At 50.7% G+C, this 22,758-nt stretch overlaps 9 protein-coding genes across 9 annotated transcripts; 6 read left to right on the plus strand and 3 right to left on the minus strand.

Annotated features, from left to right (window-relative positions):
• Positions 1-401: 401 nt before the first annotated feature.
• Positions 402-1,583, minus strand: APUU_20281A (NAD(P)/FAD-dependent oxidoreductase; the record flags this gene model as incomplete). Its single annotated transcript, XM_041698904.1, has 1 exon — positions 402-1,583. One exon carries the CDS (start codon positions 1,581-1,583, stop codon positions 402-404), a length of 1,182 nt encoding a protein of 393 aa, XP_041552043.1.
• Positions 1,584-2,104: 521 nt separating this feature from the next.
• On the minus strand, positions 2,105-2,853 carry APUU_20282A (uncharacterized protein; the record flags this gene model as incomplete). The annotated part of the gene is made up of 3 exons (XM_041698905.1): positions 2,105-2,218; positions 2,277-2,662; positions 2,724-2,853. The coding sequence occupies 3 exons, from the start codon at positions 2,851-2,853 to the stop codon at positions 2,105-2,107; spliced, it is 630 nt and encodes a 209-aa protein (XP_041552044.1).
• A 750-nt stretch (positions 2,854-3,603) lies between these two features.
• Positions 3,604-4,562, plus strand: APUU_20283S (copper acquisition factor BIM1-like domain-containing protein; the record flags this gene model as incomplete). Its single annotated transcript, XM_041698906.1, has 3 exons — positions 3,604-3,799; positions 3,849-3,920; positions 3,970-4,562. 3 exons carry the CDS (start codon positions 3,604-3,606, stop codon positions 4,560-4,562), a joined length of 861 nt encoding a protein of 286 aa, XP_041552045.1.
• A 154-nt stretch (positions 4,563-4,716) lies between these two features.
• Positions 4,717-5,467, minus strand: APUU_20284A (CIA30 family protein; the record flags this gene model as incomplete). The annotated part of the gene is made up of 3 exons (XM_041698908.1): positions 4,717-4,885; positions 4,935-5,381; positions 5,430-5,467. 3 exons carry the CDS (start codon positions 5,465-5,467, stop codon positions 4,717-4,719), a joined length of 654 nt encoding a protein of 217 aa, XP_041552046.1.
• A 1,008-nt stretch (positions 5,468-6,475) lies between these two features.
• On the plus strand, positions 6,476-8,731 carry APUU_20285S (putative protein kinase; the record flags this gene model as incomplete). Its single annotated transcript, XM_041698909.1, has 1 exon — positions 6,476-8,731. The coding sequence occupies one exon, from the start codon at positions 6,476-6,478 to the stop codon at positions 8,729-8,731; it is 2,256 nt and encodes a 751-aa protein (XP_041552047.1).
• Positions 8,732-9,668: 937 nt separating this feature from the next.
• Positions 9,669-10,908, plus strand: APUU_20286S (uncharacterized protein; the record flags this gene model as incomplete). Its single annotated transcript, XM_041698910.1, has 4 exons — positions 9,669-9,815; positions 9,899-10,193; positions 10,244-10,620; positions 10,681-10,908. 4 exons carry the CDS (start codon positions 9,669-9,671, stop codon positions 10,906-10,908), a joined length of 1,047 nt encoding a protein of 348 aa, XP_041552048.1.
• A 27-nt stretch (positions 10,909-10,935) lies between these two features.
• APUU_20287S (uncharacterized protein) lies at positions 10,936-11,716 on the plus strand (the record flags this gene model as incomplete). The annotated part of the gene is made up of 2 exons (XM_041698911.1): positions 10,936-11,104; positions 11,169-11,716. The coding sequence occupies 2 exons, from the start codon at positions 10,936-10,938 to the stop codon at positions 11,714-11,716; spliced, it is 717 nt and encodes a 238-aa protein (XP_041552049.1).
• Positions 11,717-12,846: 1,130 nt separating this feature from the next.
• On the plus strand, positions 12,847-16,573 carry APUU_20288S (uncharacterized protein; the record flags this gene model as incomplete). Its single annotated transcript, XM_041698912.1, has 3 exons — positions 12,847-13,909; positions 13,974-14,733; positions 14,788-16,573. The coding sequence occupies 3 exons, from the start codon at positions 12,847-12,849 to the stop codon at positions 16,571-16,573; spliced, it is 3,609 nt and encodes a 1,202-aa protein (XP_041552050.1).
• A 2,366-nt stretch (positions 16,574-18,939) lies between these two features.
• Positions 18,940-21,721, plus strand: APUU_20289S (uncharacterized protein; the record flags this gene model as incomplete). The annotated part of the gene is made up of 5 exons (XM_041698913.1): positions 18,940-19,138; positions 19,211-19,836; positions 19,899-20,833; positions 20,881-21,369; positions 21,433-21,721. The coding sequence occupies 5 exons, from the start codon at positions 18,940-18,942 to the stop codon at positions 21,719-21,721; spliced, it is 2,538 nt and encodes an 845-aa protein (XP_041552051.1).
• Between the last annotated feature and the right edge of the window lie 1,037 nt (positions 21,722-22,758).

Genomic DNA, 22,758 nt, shown 5'->3' on the forward strand with positions numbered 1-22,758 from the left:
AGGAAGACACCAGTTACCGATTGGCGATTACAACCCCAATGCCTTGGAGGTGTGCAAATCGTTTCGGAATATAGAGATAAGCGGTTTTAGGGACACGTTGTTGCCCAATCGGCATCGCTCCAACAGGTGAGATTCAAATGGAGCAGGTGACAGCGATATCTTGGAGCTGGACCCATCCGGGGACTAAACCTGGGGAAGGACGAGCAATGTGGAGAAGGATGTGGCGAGTAGGTGACTGCGGCATTGCCACTGTGTATGTCTGGTTTTGGCCTTGTGCTTGCACTGTATGCTGGGTGGCTTTGGGTGTAATGGATAAGGGCTGGTATACGGAACCTGTCGCATTTGGATGTATCTCACAGAATATCCAGTCTCATTAATCCGCTTCATATACTTCCAATAATCTAGGAATTCTCATAGGTGGAGTATATGCTGTTATAGCAATTCAGCGACTCCCGCTGCAGACTCTCCATATCCCGCCCCCTGAATCTCGTCGGATCAAGAGCCCTCTGCAGTGCCACATCTACCTCTTCATCTTTTAAGATGCTCGTCAAGAACCTCGCAGACCCAGCGGCATGCGTAACCCAAACCCCGGCCGCCATGTACAGCCCCTTCACCTCCGGCACCTCGCCAACCAGCGGCATATTATCCGGCGTCATGGAGAATATCCCATTAAATTTCTCCCTAACCCGCAAGTTCGTCTTCTCAGGAACCAGCTTCATCGCACGATCCAATGCCGTATCGAATTCGTCAACCCAGTTTCCAATGGCAGTGTCTCCTGGCTTTGCAGCCCGGGGCATGTGGTCGTACGAGCCGAGTCCGAAATAAGTGCCATGGTCTCGAACATAAACATGATGCTCTGGATACCTCACAAAAGGAGATTTATACGTCTTCGGCTCGTGCATTTCCCCATACATATAGGGGTGCGCGACTGGGATAACCGGAACGGGGAGATCAAAGTCACATAAAGATTTGGCCCAGATACCAGTAGCCAGGACAACTGTCGGCGCTTCGATGAACCCCTTTGAAGTCATAACTCCTGTCACGGTGTCACTGTCTCGACGAATCTCTGTAACGTCGGCTTCCAGGAACTGCACGCCTCTATCCCGAGCTTCGGACTGAAAGAACGCGGTGACGACCGCCGGGTTCGCCGTCCCATCTGCTGGAAAATGTAGCGCCGAAACATACTCATCCTTCACGAGATCAGGCGCTATCTCTGCTGCTCTTCGGGCAGAAATCAACTCTGCTTTGAGTCCTCTTGCCTTGGCAGTTTCCTGTCGCCATTTGAGATTCTCGACTCCGGCATTGCTTGTCGCGACTTCGAGGCCGCCGACATGGTCAAACCCCCCAGGGACCTTGGAATACTCTCTCACGCTGTCGATGGCAAGGCGGGTGAGTACTTCTGACTCGTTGAACTGGCCCACGAAACCCGGTGCGTAGCCTGTTGAGCCGGTGAGCTGGGAAATCGATCGCTCGACGACTGTTATCTTCTTTCCACCATTGGAAGAAGAAAGGAAATAGGCCAGGGCAGAACCGAATATGCCGGCTCCAATAATGACGATGTCGGAAGTCTGCTGTGTTGACATGTTGTCTCTGGCTTATACGGTGTACGGATACTGCGTCCTACATCTTCAACGGGGGTAAGGTGGCTCTTAAGCTGGTGCCAAGACGAACTGATCTAGACGCGTAAGTCGATATTGCTGCTTAACCATTTTCTGTATAGCGGTCGGTTATTCACGGTCAGTGGGGTGGATGCAGATGTTACTGGCCACGATGGGCTGAATACGAGGTGCGCCCTTTGGAAGACATCGCTACGTCATTTATCGCCAACAAGGATTGTTCGCCGAACTCCTCTGGGGGTATACTAAATTGCGAGGTAGCTCTACTGTTGCCAATTGTATTTAATACGGTTAAATGACAATCCTATTGCTTTGGGGGCTGATTTATGCCAGCGTATCGAATGGACAACACAATCAGTTAACTACTCTAAGAGAGTGTATTATTATGACGTAGGTACAGAGACCGATTAACAGGTAATCAAAGTAACCAACAATGCTCCATCCATACAGTGTCCCTCTACCATACTACGTACAAGTACAACGGCTTCCTACATAAGGGCCGCCATGAAGGAGCCAATGAGGCCTCCCACGACCATTCCAGCAGGTTTGTTCAGCGCAGCAGCACCGGTAAACTCGGGGTCAGGGGTGGGGCTGCTCGAGGACTGAGGGGTATCAGTTAGCAGGTTGTTACTCAGTCGGAACATGTGCAGAGAAGCTTACCGAGCTTCCCGGGGTCGTCGTCGCAGTAGGAGTAATCACTGTAGGGATCACAGGGGTGGAGCTCACAGTGGTGCTCGAGTCGGTAGTCTCCTCAGAAGCCGAAGTCGACTCCGTCGAAGACTCAGTGGGAGTATTGCTTGGCTCGGTCTGAGAGCTAGTCTCAGTAGCAGTAGCAGTCTCCGAGGCAGACGCAGAGCTAGACGAGCTCGATGAGCCCTCGACCGGGGTCGCGTCAAGTCCACATTCCTCAGCAGCCGAGGAGACGGAGTTGCCGTAGTACTTCCAGATATCGAACTCGAGAGCGCAGTCCAGGCAGTCGCTCAGCTTGGTCTTGAAGTCGCTTTTGTCGCAGTACCCGTCGGAACGGGCGTCAGTGATGATGCCGCCTTTATAAAACCATGTATTAGATCACCTTTCCATTATCCTTTGTGTATGGAAATTACTCACCGCAATTGGCATGGCATTCGTAGGCAGGAGTCCCGGGTTCCTGACGCTTGTGCAAGGGCACGAATTCAGGGTACTCGAATGCACTAGCACCAGCGAGGATGCAAGCAATAGAAACAGCGATAAATTTCATGATGGAATGAATTGATAATTTCGAAAGGACACTGCAGAGTATCGGAGAATTAACTAGGAGTGAAGATGTCGATGTACCTGAGAGCAGGCCGCTTTTATAGCTCTCTTTGGCCGGCAAAGGGGAACTCGCCTACCCCCGTCGGGTCTCGACTCGCCGCTAATGGAAACATCGGAGCATGTTTATTAGCTCAATATCGGTGTCTCAGTGCCACCAAGCCAGAATACAACATTTCGTCGCTGGCGAGAAGCATCAAAGCCCGCGGTGGGGTTTAATTGGACAGCTTCGCCCCACTCTACATCTTATCAGATTGATAATCCGAATATCGGCCTCCTCCCCCCACTGCCATCCACTCATGTCCACCGGTTCTTCCTCTTAGTTTAATCTATACCGCTTGGCGCAGCTCCAGGATCCCTCCTCGCTTGCCTTCCGGATCTGCAATTGGACGACTCCTCCCAGGCTTTACGGTGGCATGAGCACGATGCACCTGCGAGCCGAGAAATCTCTTCCTCGTCACACCCCAATGACTCGCTAGGCGCTCTAGTTCTTTGTCGGTGGGAGCATTCCCACGGACCAGTATCCATCGGCCGTAGCCGACATGTTACATCAAATGCTGGCACTCTGCAGGGCATTTGCCGAGGGGTGTTATACGGCAGGTTTATAACACCGGCACCCTCCGGGAAGTTTCCGTCACATCGCCATCTCTCTCAGTCGCCAGTTATTCCTCTCTTTATCCTCACTCACTCTATCAAGATGAAAGGTTATCTTGTGCTGTTGACGGCGTTGTCTGCTTTCGTGCAGGCAGATCCCCATGGCGAGGAAGCCGCCACAGAGATGGGCCCTGTGGCGTTCATGTGGCCGTCAGACCGCACCTGGGGCGCAGCATACGATAATAACGCACCCTGCGGCTCGAAGGAAGGTGTTGAAAATAGAACTGAATTTCCTCTAGGTAAGACTTCATAAATCATTAAACAAGTACATGCTAACCAGATCTCCAGTCAACGGCCAACTAGCCCTCGTGGTCCAGGATGAGTCTTGGAATGTGCAAATCGCCGTTTCTCACAGGAACAGTATGTCTTCCACTGCTCATACATTTGCTTTCTTGTGTTAACAATCCAGACCCAACAAGCAACAATGACTTCGAGACCCTCGTCTCAGAGAGGCGCATCAGCGACATCGACCCAGGCCACATGTGCTACCCGGTGTCAAACCCCGGAGTTGACACTGAAGCAGGGATGAACGCTACCTTCCAGATCAGGTATACCTCAGATATGGAAGATCATAAGAACGAAACGTACTATGCCTGCGCGGACGTCACATACGTTGCCGCCAGCAAGTTCACGTATCAGGTACCCTGCTTCAATGTCACAGCGGATGAGTTCACCGCGACAGATGAGGACGATAACGATGCAACGTCGGGCAATGGCTCGGACGCTGCCTCGTCGGACTCGAGCGGCGATAGTACTAGCAGTGGCGGTTCCGGCGGGTCGAAGCTCTCCGGGGGTGCTATTGCTGGTATTGTCGTTGGGTGTGTTGCGGCCGCGGTTATTGCTGCTGGTCTTCTGTTTGGGTATAGGCGACTCCTACAGAAGTATCGATCGATGCGTCAGAAGGCGTCTGTTCGCAATGTGGACTGGCCTGCTGAGGAGGGTGGGAAGCCTGTGGCGGATAATTCGTCTGGGTCTTCTTATGGTTTGAGGAAGCTTAAGTAGATGCGGTCTATGTGAATTCTGAAGTGATGTTGATATATGAGCCTGGTCTATTAAGCACGTTGCGGATAGGTTAGGACTTGAGAGGACTTCCTTACTGATCCTATCTACAACCATGTACCTGTCAGCTGGACAAAGAATATACATTTAGCTATCTCTATAATATCTCACAGCAGGCAGAAGTTTTATTGCTCCCATTCTCACTGTCAATATACCCTTTAGTTTCAATAGTAACGCTCTCACTTTTGCCCTCTTCTGGTTCGGCCTTCCAAGCCGCAATATACCCAATTGACAGATTAAATTCCCCCGACTGAGATCCAAAATGACTGTGATTATGATGTTAGTTAATGAAACATAGACTTGACTATTTCATACCTCCGCATCATAATCCCCAGTCGTTTAATAGTCTTCAAATCCAACGGGTCTGCATCAACCTCCTTCCCCCGATACGTTGGCCGAAATTCCTTCCATGTCACGATAACCTTCCCACTCCCCACGACCCTAAAGTCAGCCTGCCAACTCAGGCTACTCCGCTCACGCCCATCAGGTCTCCCTGGGAGTAAGTCGTTTTTCAGGGTCAAAGTATAGAGTTTCCCGTCCGATTCCGCAACGTCAAATTCGATCCCGTCGTACGCGGACAAATCCCATCTTCGAGATCCAGTTGTGCGCTGTGATGCAAAGCCAGCTCCTCCTAGTGTATCGATGTCTAGATTTCCCTGGAATTTGGCGTGGTTGGTATCTGGTGAGATTTCAAGTGTCGATTTGGAGGATCCGCCTCGGACGCGGTCATCGGAGGAAGTCCAGTCGTTAGGCGACCATTTTCTGGCCGGTTAGTCAGTTCTAAGATAGTTTGCTGACTTGTAGACGTACTGGGTGCCTCCGAAGAGATATTCGGTTTTTGCGGCCATGGTGTTGAGGATAAAGAATTTGAATGTTAATCGAGATCGGTTGTCTTATTATAGCAGTGACGTCATGCATACACTACTCTTTCTACAGTCGATCGTCAACTTTAGCACTCGCACTTTCGAACTACATCAAATTAGAACAAGATGACTGGATCATCATCACTGCTAGTTAGCCCTATAAAAGTCAGCCGGCATTCCCTGTCAAGATGGCAACAGGGTGAAGTACTGGGAGACATTGAGATAGGTGGAGTATATTGTCGGGGATATATATCTTAGAGATCGTCCCCAATTTGGGTCTACGTTCATTTAGTCTATAACGAGGAACTATGCCAGGCCGTATACTTCTTATAATATTCATGATAATATGGATTCCCTTGAAATCCATATTCTGCACAGTCACCAGTCATGAATCTTTCTACAGCCTCAGGCAGCAAGGCAGTGACTCACGGGAAGCATCACGTGGCGACAACGGCATTTTGCGGTGTCAACTTCTTCTCAGCAATTATCTCAGTTAACAAATCATTCCAGCTTGAGAAGCAAATAGATCGACAGTCATAAACCGCGCCTCCAATCTGATCGGGAGACGATACATTGGGTGCATATCTGCAGCCTAGTGGACGCCCTGCCAGTGACCTGAGGAATCCATAGAATCCAATCGAAACGCGCCCGCCAGAGGACACTTTGTTGATTCTTTCAACAACAGTCAACTGAATTTGTGGCTTAAAACACTCAAACTGCGCTGCATTATCCACGCTCTTAAATTCAACCGACTTTTGCATTTCAATTGCTATCTTGCGATCTGTCTTCAGTCCGTTCTGCATTTCTGCCACTCGCCAAGACCCCGTTCGGATTTTGAGGCTCTTGAATATCCAGCCGATCTGAACTATACACTGTACACTGCTCTATTCAACACACCTTAAGAACTAGATGGCTGGCCCGTCTCAGTATTGAATGGCCTGGACCTGGCCCTAGACCCGACACGTCACTTCGCCACCACTCTCGCCATTCAACATGTCCATGTTCAGACCGGCCGCAGAGATGGGCTCGTCTGATTCCGACTCAAGCTCTGAAGCAAGTGACCATGAAGTTATCACCAAGCAAGAAACTACCAGTGAATCCCATCCCGTGCAAAATGGGAAACTGCCCGGTCCAGAAGATGGCGGGACGGATGACAGTAGCACCCAAGATCTGCTTGCTGCCGATACCGACAGCCACTCCAATCTTATGACTTCTGCCTTGCTGGAATTCTACTGCCTTACCCGGGCCGCGGATCTCTTGAACAAACAGCACGGATCTCGGAATCGGTATACGCGAGACTCCCCGGAAGTGCAGTTCCTCGGGAAGAAGTTGTACTCGCACAAATCTAAGTTTCTTTCGGCCCATGGCGTCCTGGCGGATGGCATTGAAGAGGATAAGTGGGGATCAACGCGGCAGTACTATCGCGACAATCTTGATGCTCTTGGATTAACTGCGCTTGAGGGACTCGATATAGGCGATACGAACGGGAAACCGGCGATTGGAGGAACCGGTGACCTTGTTCTGGCCTCAAGAGGTGCAGGGCAACCTACCCAGAAAACCGCACCAAATTTGCGATTGGAGGGACACGAGGTCGGTCCGCTGGACTTCCGAGGTCGTCATGGCGCGGAAAAAGGGATTCCAGCATTGGAGGACTTTCGACTTGACCCAAGGAGGATACCGCGCCCCCTACTGCCACTCACTGGCAGCTCACCGACAAGCTTTCCGCTGTTTGACGTAAAGACTACACCTTCCAACACCGCGATGTCTAGGTACGCCATGGAATTTGCGGAAATTCAGGTCGTTGGCAGGGGCTCTTTTGGAGAAGTGTATCATGTCAAGAACCACATTGATGGCCAAGATTATGCCGTTAAGAAAATACCACTCAGCCAAAGACGCCTGGAGCAGCTGCAGTGTGGAAACGAGAACCAGCTGGAGAATATCATGAAAGAAATCCGAACGCTGGCTCGGCTAGAGCATGCGAATGTCGTGAGATATTATGGAGCCTGGCTGGAGCAAACAAACTTTCCGCGCATCCCGTTCGCCAGTCAGGATGCCCCAGGGGAGCTTGACTACGAAGAGAGCCAAGACAGCGAAGCCTATCAGCCGTCTGGCGTGGACAGTTTTGGCATTGTTTTTGAGCATTCTCAAGAGCAGCCATCGTCTGCTGGGAACGGCTCGATTGATCGCAGAAGTGCAACAGATTCAACAGTGCATTCGTTGGAGAGGATTCTGACACGCAGCTCAGAGGACGATGTCGAGTCTATTCCACGCGAGTTCAACGAGCAGACTTATAGCCAGCTGTCCACATTTGGCGCCAGTGACGGTGACATTTTCACAGATGGCCTCAGCAACGATAGATCACAGCTCCAACTACAGCGGAGACATCGAAACGGTGAAGCGGTTCCTGCTGTGGTTCTGCATATTCAAATGTCATTACACCCCATTCCACTCAGCTCATACTTGAGCCAACAACAAACAAACGATACCCACACCTTACTACGCCGACACTGTTACCACCTTATCCCGTCTCTAAAACTCATCCTAAGCATCATCTCCGGTGTCGACTATCTCCACTCCAAAGGCATCATCCATCGGGACCTCAAACCAGCAAATATTTTCTTATCCTGCGCCGAAGAAAGAAACTTCAAAGAGTGCGAAGTGTGTAAAGCGCGGCTAGGCGCATGTTCCAAATTCTGCCACCCCCGTATCGGTGACTTTGGACTCGTCGCAGATATATCGCACATGAACGACTCCTCCCCAGGCACCCCTGTCGGATCCACCCTTCCCAAGCTGAACCGCGTCGTCGGGACAGAATTCTATTGCCCACCGTTCTTCCGAACCAACGGGCTTCCTGAACCCGAAACCACTGGCCCGTCTAGCGAAGAGTATTTCGACTACTTAATCGACGAGTCCCTCGACGTCTACGCCCTCGGGGTTATACTATTCGAACTTGTCTACCGCATCGGCACAAAGATGGAGCGCCAGATGGTTTTAACTGGACTGACGAGGGGCTCGCAACGACCCACCCCTACCGGTTTGGTTCGAGAACGACCGGTGTTTCCAGAGGACTTTGAGCAGAAGGTTGACCGTGGTTCAGCCATTTTACCGACTGGAGAGAGTGTTGCTGAGTCGCTCAAGACATGCATCAGGGGCATGCTGGAGCTGCAACCTCACAGGCGGTGGCGGTGCTCGGATGTGCAGAGACACTTGCAGGGATTGCTTAATATTGCAGAGCAGTCTTCAATCTAGATAGCCAAACAGGCGAACTCTCCTCTTAATGAAGTACATGATTGATCAGTTAGTGCAGTCCGTGGATAACAGCACCAGTATCTGTATTATCCAGAATAATCCCAATAGTAAATAGGTTAACGCGCGGCTTTAGGCTCCTGTTGACCTTGCACTGTAGATCAGGAAACACTTTGACACAACCGAAGCCCCACGAGCTGTGTTAATTCGGAGCCCCATCAGGCTTGAGTCTCAGTTTCATGGCTTAACCTGGTCATTCTCGCGTACATCATGTCCTAACAGGGATACCATCGTAGGAAATTTACTAAAAGTGCATGACAAGTATCAGAAAACGCGGGGAAAGCGGTCAAGGCGTTTTGACGCACAGCCTCCATTGATAAATCTACACCGCAGGTTTCACCATGAGTAACCTAGGCCCACATAACTATATTAACTGTTAAACTATAGAGCCGAGGTAACTGCATTCAAGCCCGACACCTTCAACTGACGCAAGAAGAAATAAATATAATGTGATAGGGCAGGAAGACGACGACTAGCCCGCTACGCAAGGCGAGCTGCAGTATATTTAGGTAGTATAACCCGGTGGAAGCAAGGCCTCACATGAAGAACAAGACCGCGTGTGTAGAATCCACACATGATGGGAAATACAAGCAAGCAAGCAAGCAAGCAATTGCCGAGCTGAGACAGCCGAGATAATGTGTTTTGGCCAGCTTCCCCAGGGGATGCTAAAATCCCTTGCAGGCCATAAAATGCGGGGTGCATGCGACTACGTAGCACTGCCAAGGGCTCGTTATGAATATAAAGACTCCCCTCTCTATCGGTATGAAGTAAGGGACGGACAAACTTCTGAAATTGTGCTTAGAATCCTCGGCACCTGTCTTTTCATTGTGGAGGTTTTCTGCGAACTGCTGCCTTTGCGCTACCTATACATGCCGGCAACATGAGAACAGAGCAGACAACGCGCATTAGTTGCGAAGATGAGAAACCAGCAGATGAAGGCGCCACCCACGTTTCAGACATCTCCAACATAGACCATACCGACACTCTCCAAGTTGCCCCCGAAGATGGGTCAGGCGTTCATGAGCGCGTGAGTAATGCTTGTTTCTATATACTTCTAATATAGAACCAGAGATGATAATATGTGCTGAAAACTCTCACCAACCCCTCCAGATGAGCTGGAAGCTCTTCCTACCACTGGTTACCATGTCTTTTCTCTGGGTCGGCTCGCAGATCCCACTGTACCTCTTTGGCAGCGTCATACCGCTCATCTACTCAGATATTGGCGGCTACGATCGCTATATCTGGCTGGTCATAGGCTATCTTATCCCCAACGCCGCCCTGTGTCCCTTCGTCGGCGCGTTGTCGGACATGTTCGGCCGGCGCTCTGTTGCAATCTGTGGACAAACTCTCTTGATTCTCGGGCCTGTCGTCACAGCCACCGCAAAGGAAATGAACATTGCCATTGGTGTGTACTGCATACCTTGTTATACCTACCTGATTGACACTGCAATATAGCCGGCGAAGTATTTTCCGGCCTCGGTGCCGGTTTGAACGAACTGATTGCACTCGCGGGCACAGCAGAGATGGTGCCATACCAAAAGCGTGGAACTTATATTGGTGGCATTGTCTTCACGATCCTGCCATTTTGCCCCTCTGTGCTCTGGGCACAAATGATCGCAAAGGCCTCGCACTGGCGGTACGTAGGTATTGTCGTGGGCCTGTGGAATTTCATTGGTCTCGTGCTCGTTATTTTCTTCTACAAGGGCCCCGCTGGACACACTTCTACCCGGAACAAGATGGAAATAGTGAGGGAAGTTGACTACATTGGTGGCTTTCTAAGCACTGTGGGAGTGTTGTGTTTCATGATGGGCATGCAGTGGGGTGCTCAGCAAGTAAGTTGACCGTCGCCATGATCTTCATATATTATGTGTAATGCTGATGCTCTTGACCAGTATCCATGGGACAGCGCGCATGTGCTTGCACCGTTTATTCTCGGAATTGTCGGCATCATCGCCTTTTTCGTATGGGAGGTGAAGTTTGCCCCGTATCCCATGGTCCCTGCGAAGCTTTTCTCCAAGGATAAGCGGACGATGACAGCCATCCTGCTTGTTACGTTCTGGAGCGGCGGCAACTACTTTGTCCTTCTACTCCTCTGGCCGACTCAGTGCTATAACGTCTAGGGTATTTAGACTATTCTTATGACAAAGATGAGGGCTGACCAAGTGCAAGGTGGCGACCCTATAGGCATTGGCATTCGAGCCTTGCCCATTGGTTTTGGTATTATCTTTGGAGCTGCCATAACCCTAATACTCATCCCAGTCGTAAAGGGCCGCACCACGCCGTTGATGATATTCTCATGTGCTCTAATGACAGCAGGTAAGCGGATCCTAGCACTACCAGGACGAGTGATAGTTAGTCATTCATGCATTCTATCCTTCAGGAACCGGTGCCATCTCAGTCGGCACGCCACATAATCTCTCTACCCTCTGGGGCCTGACTACCATCGCCTCCATCGCAGTCGGCTGCGTTATAATCCCCTGCTCCATAATCGCGCAGCTTGTATGCCCCGTTGAGCTCATCGGCACCATCACAGCCATCACCCTCAGCATCCGTTTTATAGGCGGCGCAGTAGCCTTCACGGCCTATGACAACGTGCTCTACCATAAATTAAACGGATACATCCTCACCATCGTCGCGCCCGCTATAGTCGAGAACGGCATCGTAGCTCCATCTCGGGAAGACGTTATTGGAGTGCTTGCAAGCCTAGCTGCTCAAGCCAAGTTTCCGGAACTAGAAGAGACTATTGCTGCTAATCCTGCTGTGAAGCATAAAGAGATCGCGTATGACGTTGTGATTGGAGCTATGCAGGAGTCTTACGCGCTGGCTTTCAGGTACCCATATTGGATTAGTATTGCGTTCGGAGCCATCTCTTTGGTGTGCTCGTTCTTTTTGAAAGACGTGAGGACAGTTATACGGGGCGAGAACTAACTCTTTGCGTAAACAAGCTAGGTTAAAAAACTTGAATTTAGGACTCGCTATTGCTCAGAGATAACTTGTATAGGTGGGTGCATGCATATATTATTAAATCAAGTTTATTGTCTATACCGAGCCCAAAAGCCACCGCAGCCCATGTCCACAGTATGTTAGTTCCTTTGGATGACAATCACACCAAGATTAGTATATATTCCACTACTTAGTTACAGTCAGTACATACGACCACAGGGTGTGGAAAACAGGGCTTCCCGTCCGCTCAGCCGTACTTAAGCCACACGCCGGCTGGTTAGTAGTATGGTGGGTGACCACATGCGAATCCCAGCTGTTGTATGTTTTTGTTTATTTATTGTGTTCTTAATTTTTAGTTCTTCACCCGAAGGCCTGAACTGAAGCCCTATCACGCATGACTGGGTGATCAGAGTGATTGGCATCCTTCGCGTAGACTTAGCTCCGCAGTGATTGACTTGGCGAGCTCCTGGAATCCTGAACAGCCACGTCCAGCAAGTAACATCTTTCAAGGGCGACCGGCTGTTGGGCCGCCAGTGACTGGGCAGCGGCTCGGGCCATATCCACGCCGCACTTTAATAGATCACCGGTCCAAACGCCTAGTGAAGAGTGGAACTAGCAGATGTGATTACATAGTGCTACTTTCCTTTGACTAGGGATTGGAGGATAGATATTTGAAAAACCCCTTATGAGGCCTCTTAATCGAATGCTCAGGGCACCAAACCCAGTGCCACAAGGGAGTGGAATAATTCAGCCTCGCAAAAGATATGATGGTTGAGGCTGCGCAAAGCTGAGAGGTTGAACATGATGGGTCAGCCTTGCGCTTACCAAGGCAGAGCCGACAAGGCAGAGTCGACCGACCCCTCCTCAACCACTTGACGGCCTAATTCTTTAACTACAGCATCACGGCCTTGAGAAATGTCTCGTTCTTTTTAGCCGTCTGGTATTGAGAGCTGAATTCTTAGTTGATTCACAATACTGCCCGTCAGAGACACTCCATCTCGAAATTCTGCGTATGTCACAAGTCCACTCAGTGTCCTTTGATGAGACGCTAGACCACTACACCAAAAGACCTTGCAAGGCTGGTGGCGAGCCAGCTATCTCCAACATCCTTCAACATGATGAAGCGAAAGAGGGAGCTTCATATTGATCCCCTCACGCCGACGCCGCCATCAAAATACTCGATTATTTCGAGCACGGCTGAGAGGGGTGATGATACGGTGCCACTAACTCCCGAGGACTACACGGTCGGCATCATATGTGCGCTTCCAATCGAGATGGCCGCAGTTAGTGCAGTACTAGATTCCAGGCACCATAATCTCCCGGTACGTCCAAGTGACCACAACACCTACACACTGGGGAGAATTGGGCCTCACAACACGGTGATTGCCTGCTTGCCCGCGGGTGTCTACGGAACAACGAGTGCCGCAGTAGTGGCGTCTAACCTGTTGATCTCATTTCCTTCCATCAGGTTTGGGCTTCTGGTTGGTATTGGCGGGGGGGCGCCTAGTAACGCCGATATTCGACTGGGGGATGTCGTGGTCAGCAAACCAACTGCGGGCTCCGGGGGTGTTGTACAGTATGATTACGGCAAAGCTGTGTCGTCCGGATATCTCCTTCGGACTGGCATGTTAAACAAACCGCCGCAGATACTCTTGACGGCGATTTCCAGACTGCAATCCGATCACATGCTCACTGGCAGTGGTCTATCTGAAAGACTCTCTGAACTGGCAAAGAAAAGTAGCATGTTCGCGCACCCCGGCCAAGACATCGATCGGCTCTTCCATGCAAACTACGAGCATACCGATGGGCAGAAAGCATGCGACGAGTGTGAATCGAGCTTTCTCGTGGCTCGGGCTCGGAGGGCTAACGATCTACCGGTCATTCACTACGGGTTGATTGCGTCGGGCAATCAAGTATTAAAGCACGCAGCGACTAGAGATCGACTCGCCAAAGAACTCAATATTCTATGTTTTGAGATGGAGGCAGCGGGGATGATAGACCATTTTCCCAGTCTGGTGATCAGGGGCATCTGTGATTATTCGGATTCCCATAAGAACAAGCAATGGCAGCCATACGCGGCAGCCGCGGCGGCAGCATATGCCAGAGAGCTTCTGTCAATTGTTCCTGGGAGGCAGATAGAACAAGCCCCGGCCTTTTCAGCTTCTTTGCCAAATGCAGGTACGGTGCATTTTTCCTGCTTTTGTTTCGAATAATTGACATTTTGAACTGATGATTGGCAAAGAACTAGTCTACCGTGTTTCTCAGTGGTTGACCCCCATGGATTTCTCCGCGGTACATCGCGATATCATCAGCAAGCGGCAAGAAGGGACAGGAGAGTGGCTTCTAAAGTCTGACGAGTACGTGGCCTGGCTCAGCGGGATGCAGCCAACATTGTTTTGCCATGGAATTCCTGGAGCTGGAAAGACAATGATGTCGTCCATTGTTATCCAAGACATCCAGATGAGATTTAGCGATGATGGTCAGGTTGGCATAGCGTATCTGTACTTTAACTTTAAGCGCCATACCGAGCAGTCGCCGACGGACATGTTTGCCATTCTGTTGAAACAGCTAGTAGAGGAATGGCCGGCATTACCTGAAGCTTTGGAGACCTTATACGAGTACCACATCAGACGAGGGACTCGACCAGTGTTGTATGAGCTGACTCAAATGCTACTACAAATTATCGGCCGATTCCGCAGGGTCTTCTGGATTATTGATGCTCTGGATGAATGCGCAGACACTGATGGGGCTAGAACCACCCTATTGCGTGAGATTGGCCGGTTGCAGAAACAGACAACAATTAGTCTGTTCGTGACTTCGCGTCCTAACCCCGAGATACAAAGCCAGTTTCAGGGCAGATTGTCAATGGAGATTCGTGCCAGTGACAAGGATATCCAGAGATACCTGGCCGACCAGATGCCAAGATTACCGCTTTGCGTCTCGCAGGACCCCGAGCTGCAAGGCATCATAAAAGATGAAATTGTGAGAGCAGCCGACGGAATGTATGTCAGATCTCCAATATTTGCAGAGTAAGACTTGCTGACCTAGTGGCTCAGGTTTCTCCTTGCTCAGCTACATATGGACTCGCTATACGACAAGACGACGCGCAAGTCCATCCGGAGGGCGCTAGAAGAGCTTCCCGAGGGGATAGATGAACTTGATGATGCCTACGAAAGCGCCATGCTAAGAATCACCAGTCAGAAATATGGCTTCCAAAAACTGGCTAGACGGGTCCTTCTTTGGATAACCTGTGCCAAGAGGCCGTTGACCACACAAGAGCTACGCCATGCTTTGGCGGTCGAGATCAGCGAACCAGAAATAGACGACGAAAACTTGACCGAGGTGGCAGACATGGTCTCGGTTTGTGCCGGGCTGGTCACGATTGACCAAGAAAGCAACATAATCCGCTTGGTGCATTATACAACACAAGACTACTTTCAAAGAACCCAGCAGACGTGGTTCCCGTACGCCGAAACCGAGGTGGCAGCAGTATGTATCGCATATTTGTCGTTTAGTGCTTTTGCGCCTGGGCATTGTTACACGGACGAGTCATTCGAATCTAGAGTAGAAGCAAACAGACTCTTTCTCTACGCAGCATGCAACTGGGGATACCATGCGCGGGAGACATCAACCGTCTTGGGCGAAATAGTCCTGGATTTCTTGGAGAATGAAACCAGGATGTCCAGTTCCACGCAGGCTATGACCGTCTCTTCCAAGAAACCTGGGTATAGCCAGGACATTCCACAGCACGTCACCGGTCTGCATTTAGCAGCTTACTTTGGGCTGACAAATGCCTTGATTACCTTGTTGAAAAATGGCCACTATCCAGACCGGGAAGATACATATGGTCGAACGCCATTATCTTGGGCTGCAGGAAATGGACAAGAAGCTTCCACAAAACTGCTCTTGGCTTCAATGAGGGCAGATCCCGGCTCAAAAGACAAGAACGGCGAAAGTCCGCTATCCTGGGCAGCAAAATTGGGACATGTCTCCACATTGCAAGCGATGCTAGACAAAGGAGCCGATCCTAATATTCCGAATGCGTCAAGCCAGACACCTCTCTCGCTTGCTGCTCAAAATGGACATACCATAGCAGTAAAGTTGTTGCTGAGTAGAGGTGCTGATGCTAATTTTAAGGACAGAATGAGCATGTCACCACTTGCTTGGGCAGCTTGCCGAGGGCATTTTACCGTAGCAGATGTTCTACTCAAGCAAGCAAATATCGAGCCAGACTTGAAGCACCACTCTGGTCAGACTCCACTATCCCTAGCAGCATCAGAGGGCCACACGGGCGTACTAAAGCATTTTCTCATAACCCATATGGAAATCGACCCGAATTCTCGCGACGACCGGGGCCGTTCGCCCTTGTCATGGGCCGCGGCAAAGGGCCACGAGGCAGCAGTGACTCTACTACTGCAGGATTATCGCGTCGATCCGGATATCCCAGATAAACATGGGCAGACACCATTATCCCTTGCTGCTGCAAATGGAAGAGCCACCGTTACCGAATTGCTTCTGGCCAACAACAAAGTCAATCCAGTCTCGGTATCCGAGGAAGGCCAGACGCCGCTTTGTTTCGCTGCTATGCATGGCCATGTCTCTACCGTTAAAGTGCTACTCACAAAATGTGAGGGTGACAGTATTGTTCCAGACGTTCAGGATGACTGTGGGCGAACGTCTTTACTATGGGCCGCCAAAAATGGACACGAAAGAGTCGTCGAGGCGCTACTTGAAACGGGCAGGGTCAACATATCTTTGAAGGATAAAGGCGGCCACACGTCCTACGATTGGGCACGGAAGAACGGACATCATGCCATAGTTCGGCTTCTCGTCCATCAGTGACCTTGGAAGTGATAACCTTTGCAGTTCGGCTCCCGCTCTAATATGCGAGAGTGGAATCTCGAACTTAATTCTGCCTTGCATATGCATCTTACCTTATTGAAGCGGCTGAAATATGAGCGGTCCGCACCAGGGAGATCCATACTGATTTCACCGAAGAGTAGCTGGACCTTACTACAACAGCGCTCCATAATCCCGGCATTCTCGACCTCGCGGTGAACCTCTATCGAGTCGCTTGCTCTATGCGCCAGTTGATCCAGGGTTTGTCCATCTTGAGGCTCTGCTGGATACTCAGCCTCCCATCGCCGTGCCGGCCGTGTCGCTGGTCCCGGAGGTGATTGTGGGTTATTCCTGCCCAAGGCAATATAATATGAAACGGTAATGCGAAGTCCATGGCTATGGTTGATGGCGCGCTTCTTAAGTAAGTTGAGCCCATCGGTGCCAAGGCCTGGGTACTACAGACTATCACTCTTTATTGATCAGCCCTTGTAAATCTAGTAGCCTTGTATTTTACCCTTTGTTCATGTATTCTATACAATGAAATTGATTTTTTAGGTAGGTCAACAGTGCACGTGGATCGATTACATCACGTGAACCAGCCGAGGCTGTCAGTTCCAGGCAGAAAGCCGACCTCTGACTTCAACTTCAGCAACACACATCTTGGAGCATAGGGTTATCCAATTGGAGGCCCGCAAACGAATCGAAAGGTCAGGAACCGGGTGGCCTGCATCCATTGCAGGCAGATGAAAGTGAGGCCCGCAGCATCCACCACCCCACAATCTCGCGCTAATTAGTGCTTAGCTCAAGTGTGATGGGAATGACAAGTTTCCCGCGCCTTGCTCCCGATGCGAGCGGGCCGGGAAATCATGTGCCATTGATCCTCAGTTTAGGAGGATGGCACGCCGACAGTGAGTTGTTATTGGCCTTGGTGGGGAAACCTGGATCAGATTGTGACTGTATAGACGCCTGGGGCGCATGGAGCGGGAAATTCGTGACATGAAAGAACTTGGCTACTGCTGATATCTCAGTAGTATCTATATAAAGATCTAGATAGCTAGTAGATTTAGATAATAATAAGATATAAAGTCAGCCTTCAGGCTGTACTTCAGTACTTTAATAGCTTCGATATTTACTGACCTCAGGTTGATATCACACTATACTATATTAATCACGATATAACAATAGCAGAAGAGTATATCAGCAGGCTAATTATTCTTTCCTAGAGTAGTACTATCTATATATTAAGTGGTTTTATACTATAGAAGATTAGAAGAAATACTATAAATTATATTTATCTTTATTATAGCCTTGCTATAGACTTCTTATATTCTGCTTTATACTAGGAGCCCCTGGGTTTTACCCTTTCTGTTTAGGGGATTAGACCAAGGACCTGGATATATACTTTTAGTACCCAGGCTTCAGCCTGCATGGAGAGCTTCCGAAATCTGACTAGAAATAAGCAGGATACGAGAAATTTGAGAGAAGTTGTGCGATGGATTCGACTACATCTAGATGAACTGCTGTACCGAAGCTGAACATTACATTACTGTGCTGATCCTGATCTACAAGTGCTTATTCCCCTGTCTCGACCCGGTGGAAATAGTATCCGCGTAGTGTTGCCAAGCGACGATCCGCAGCCTGGTCAATGACATTAACAGCAAGTTGGACGGGTCCAGAAGGCAAATTATATTTAATAGTTCAGATCGAGATCCCCGATTGCGGGGAGGGCGTGTACTGGACCACCGGTTAGTGGCGAGCTGAAGAATCTGCATGGTGGACCTTCACGTCGAACAATCCACACTCTATAAAAGCTAAAGCACGTTTAGCGCGCATATTACGCACTTAGAGTAACTATTGGGTTCTGTCACACTGTGATCACACACTAAGCTTTGTTGACTACTTGCCTTATATGTCAGATTTATCTAATGCCCTCCATGGGTGCTTTCCTTTAACGGGTAAGCATGGCTAGCCATGAATAGAGTATAGTACGGACCGTACCAAAGAAGTAGCTCAGGTTGTGTACTCTGTAAAGGACTCCAGCCCTGTGAACTACTAGTGCTAGTGGAGATTCCACTGTAAGGCAGATTTGGAATTGCTGATCCCGATTAAGATCATCTCAGCCCAGTGTCTAATGGGGATCTCTGATCGGCATGGGTAGATTCCTTCTAGAGGCACGTACCTTGATGATCTCTATTGACTCCTGCAAAGTGGACTACACACCTGCAGGATCTGCCACGCCTTGCCATGAAAGCCTGAAAGGGGTATGGGAAAAGGCGTCCACCAAGCCTATAAATTGGGCGAGCGAACCGGCCCTGAATGCAAGCTCAGTCTCGTCCAAGTAAATTGTAGGAATATTGTACAGGGCAGCCATGAAATCTCTCTTTCTTCTATTACTTGCCTGCCTTTGGGCTCAAGCTAGCCTAGCTCGTGGGGACTTGAATACGGCCATCAGCGATGTCAAGCGGATTTTGGTACCCCATCACCCGCCTGGGCATGACGCTGATATCCTTGACCATCTGAGTCCCAAATCTGGCCATTCGCTGTTTTTTCGCGAGTCTGCGAAGAAAGGTTCGTTGGCCGCCCCGTTCCACACATACTTCGTTACCTTCCAACCTGGTTGCCGACTAACAAGACTGTTAGGAATTCTCGGTGCTGCGTTTGGACAGATGAACGCAACATTCACCCATCCTACCGTGCTACTTGATCACTCGTCGCATGTTTTAGATGTCCACTGCTCAAAGTCCAGCCTCAAGGTCTGCTTCCGAAACGAGGAATCTCGACGTCTGGCTGCGCTGGCATGGCAGAGCCATCTGGGCCCGTTCTTCCTCTCGCCCTTCCACAAGGGATGCGGGAAGCACCATGAAGGCCAACGGAGCTATTTCAAGTTCGGCTCCATAGCGCCGGCCTCGAATGCGAGATGCGCTGATGTTCAGGCTACAGACGTCCCGGCAGAGGATGCGATGGAGAGCTTTGATCTTGATTTCGGGCACGAACAGAACCCCGGTAGGTCGGCGGATCTGCGACGGAGAAGTGATGCCTCCTCCTTGATTGCCTCGCAGGAAACGATTGACATCTCGGACGACGAAGAGTTGCTGAGCGAGTTCTTTGGCGTGGAGTGGAATACTACCTACCCGGCCAATACGACGGCGGCCACTCCGATGCTGCATAACGGGACTGTTGAGGCGACCAAGAGGTCTAGCATGCGCCGGTCCAACCTCCATCGCCGGCTATGGGGCCCATTCCAGGCGATAGTTGACGTTGCGGAGGTTTGTCAATCGCCACCGACTCTGATTTAGGGCTTCGTGCAGCTAACGAGACGACAACATAGAAAACGAAGAACGTAATTGTCGATGCTAGCAACGCGGTAGCCGATGCCGCGGTCTCGGCCTATAACACCGTCGTTGATTTCGGCAAGGATGTCGGACGGCTTGTCCAAGACAGCCTGAATTACGAATGGAGCCTGGGAGCATCTATCAGCAGATCCTGGGATATCGGCGGCGCAGGAACCCAGGCGGTGCCCACCAGCCCTGGCCTCTTCGGCGAAGGAGAGGGCCTGGCTATCAGCTCTAATGGCCTGATCCCCGGTAACATCCAGTGCGAGAACTGCTACGCCCGCGGCGATGTGTCGGTGGCGGGCCACATTGGGTGGACGCTCAACGACGGCCTCAAGACGGGGTACTTGGAGGTTGGCGGCGAATGGGACTCTCGCCTGGCGCTGGGCTTCCAGATCAGTGGCCAGGCCAAGGTGGAAGCCTTCCAGAAGAAGCTGTTGCGGAAGAATCTCGTAAACCTGGAGATCCCCGGGGTGATTGCCATTGGACCCGAAGTCACCCTCGGCGTCGTGTTCGACATCTACTTCCAAGCGCAGACCGAGATGCTGCTGGGCGCGCAGTTCAAGGTCTCCAGGGGCTCAGCTCGCATCGACCTGGTGGACAAGCAGAAGAACCACTTTAACGGGTTCGTGCCAAGTCTGGAGCCCATTGCAAAGTACCGCGGAAAAGAGGAAACGGGCTTTATCCTGGACTTTGGCCTGCCCCTTGGTCTTGAATTCGGTGTCAGGCTGCTTGGTGGGAAATGGGAGAAGTCGGTTGGACTCTTCGACCAGCCTTCGTTCCAAGTCAAGGGGAAAGCCCCAGCGGAGGGTTGCAATGGCATCGACATGTCCCTGGCCATCCAGAACTATATCTACCTGAGTGCTAGTGGTTTGTACGACTACGCAATCGATACGCGGGAGCTATGGAACAAGCCGTTAGGGTGTATCGCGTAAGTAAATGGCTTTGTGAACCAAACAGGCAGCTAACAAGATACAGGAGCAGTGCGGGATCCTCCAAGAGACTATCTTCCAAGCGACAGGCACCGCGTAGCATCGCCGGTCTGCTTCCACGCCAGGCAGACGATGAGGCGGCAGCCATGGAGCTCGAAGACCCCGAAGACGCCGTGGATCAGACCTTTGAAGACGGCGCTGCCTCAACCAAGCCCCCGCCTCAGGACAAGGTCCCGGTCAACGCGTCCCAGGTGGACTCGGTCACTGGCTACTCGTACAGACTACTAGCCGACCTCAACGAGACAGCGATTCTGGTGTCCGGCAAAGAAGACCGCCTATACCTGGCGCCGTATGGGGATCCGGATGCGAGCTCCGGATCTCCATTTTCCACTGAGCCTTCAGTCTCGGACGCAGTCATCCTTGGCGATGTCTTCGGAGGCTATCTGAACTTCAGTCCGGAGGAAATGGCCCTCACGGGGGTGAGTAACCTGAGGTCATCTCGGCTGACCAAGGTGTATGAGGGAAATAGGTTCATGTGAGTTGTCCTGCCGTAGTCCGTATTTTAATACATATGCATACTGACCACTGCTGGGAGTAGTTCCTTGACTGAGGTCCAAGTCAACAGCCACAACGCAACTGCAGGGATGTATGTGGCAGTTGAGGCAAGGACCGAGCGGGTGTACAGCCTGGTGACATGTAGCGTCATTGACATGGGCACAAGAATGTACGTGGTGGACCCCGCTCAGAAGGATATTGTCCAGCGTCTGTCCAACAACGAGCTAGAGGATACAATAGTTGGTGGCCCGGTCAGAGGATGTCAGTATGTGTACTTGACATCGCGTACGCGAGGCTTGCAGCTGCCGCAGGTTGGCCGCAAAGGGCGGTAGTTAACTATGAAATAACCCTACCGAGTAGAAAACCACGGCCGCCGAGGCTGTTGCCCGTCTCGCTGTCCTAGGGCAGCAGTTGAGGATGAGGCTCGGTTTCAATAGGAGGCCGTACGTGCCGTGCCGCATGCAAACCAATGTCTTGCCAATTTCTGTATTCCAATTAACCGAATATTGATTTGTCACTTGTTTCCAACCGAAGTGCACTAGCTGCAAACCATTAGTTAACTAGTTATGAGGTGGCGGCTGACTACACTCTCCGATAGGTCTGTGCCCTCTCTCTGGAGATGGTTGCAGCACGTCTAGTTCTCGACGTGGTTCACCCTCCACTTCGCATGCCCCGCCATAGCCAGCACTCCTATATCCTGGGCGAAGCCGCTGGTCACAATGTCGGTATCGCATGCCTACCCGCCGGGTTAATTGGAACAAACTCCGCGGCCGTTATCACCGCAGAAATGCGCACAACATTCCCTGCATTGCAGATAGGACTCATGGTTAGTAGTAGCGGTAGCATACTACCCCCCTCTACAGATAGCAGGGTAGACGATGTTGTTGTCAGTCAACCCCAGGGCCAATTCCCGGGTGTTGTCCAATATAATATTAGGAAGACAATCGTGTCTAGTGGTTTTAAGCGCTTCAGGACTTTGAATATACCTCCGCCCGAAACCCTTACAGCACTTGCAAAAGTCCAGGCGAACCGCATGATAAGGGCAACGCTCGATTACAGACATATATTAACAATACACTTATTATAAAGTCATAAATAGGTCAAGAAAGCTCCCGCAGACCTCGGAAAGACCATAACTGGCTTTATAAGGCATCCTATATCTACCAGGAGTCTACTAATAACTATAGAAACTGCGATCCTAAGCAGATCGTCGGCCGGCCGCCACGGGCATCTGAGGAGCCTGAAGTATATTATGGAACTATCACTTCTAGTAATCAGCTTATGAAAGATGGGCGAGTTCGTGACCGGCTGGCTGGGGATATTAGGGTCTTATATTTCGAAATAGAGGCTACAAGGCTAATAAATCACT

Source organism: Aspergillus puulaauensis, chromosome 2 (genome assembly GCF_016861865.1).
Source record: "Aspergillus puulaauensis MK2 DNA, chromosome 2, nearly complete sequence".
Lineage (NCBI taxonomy): Eukaryota > Fungi > Ascomycota > Eurotiomycetes > Eurotiales > Aspergillaceae > Aspergillus > Aspergillus puulaauensis.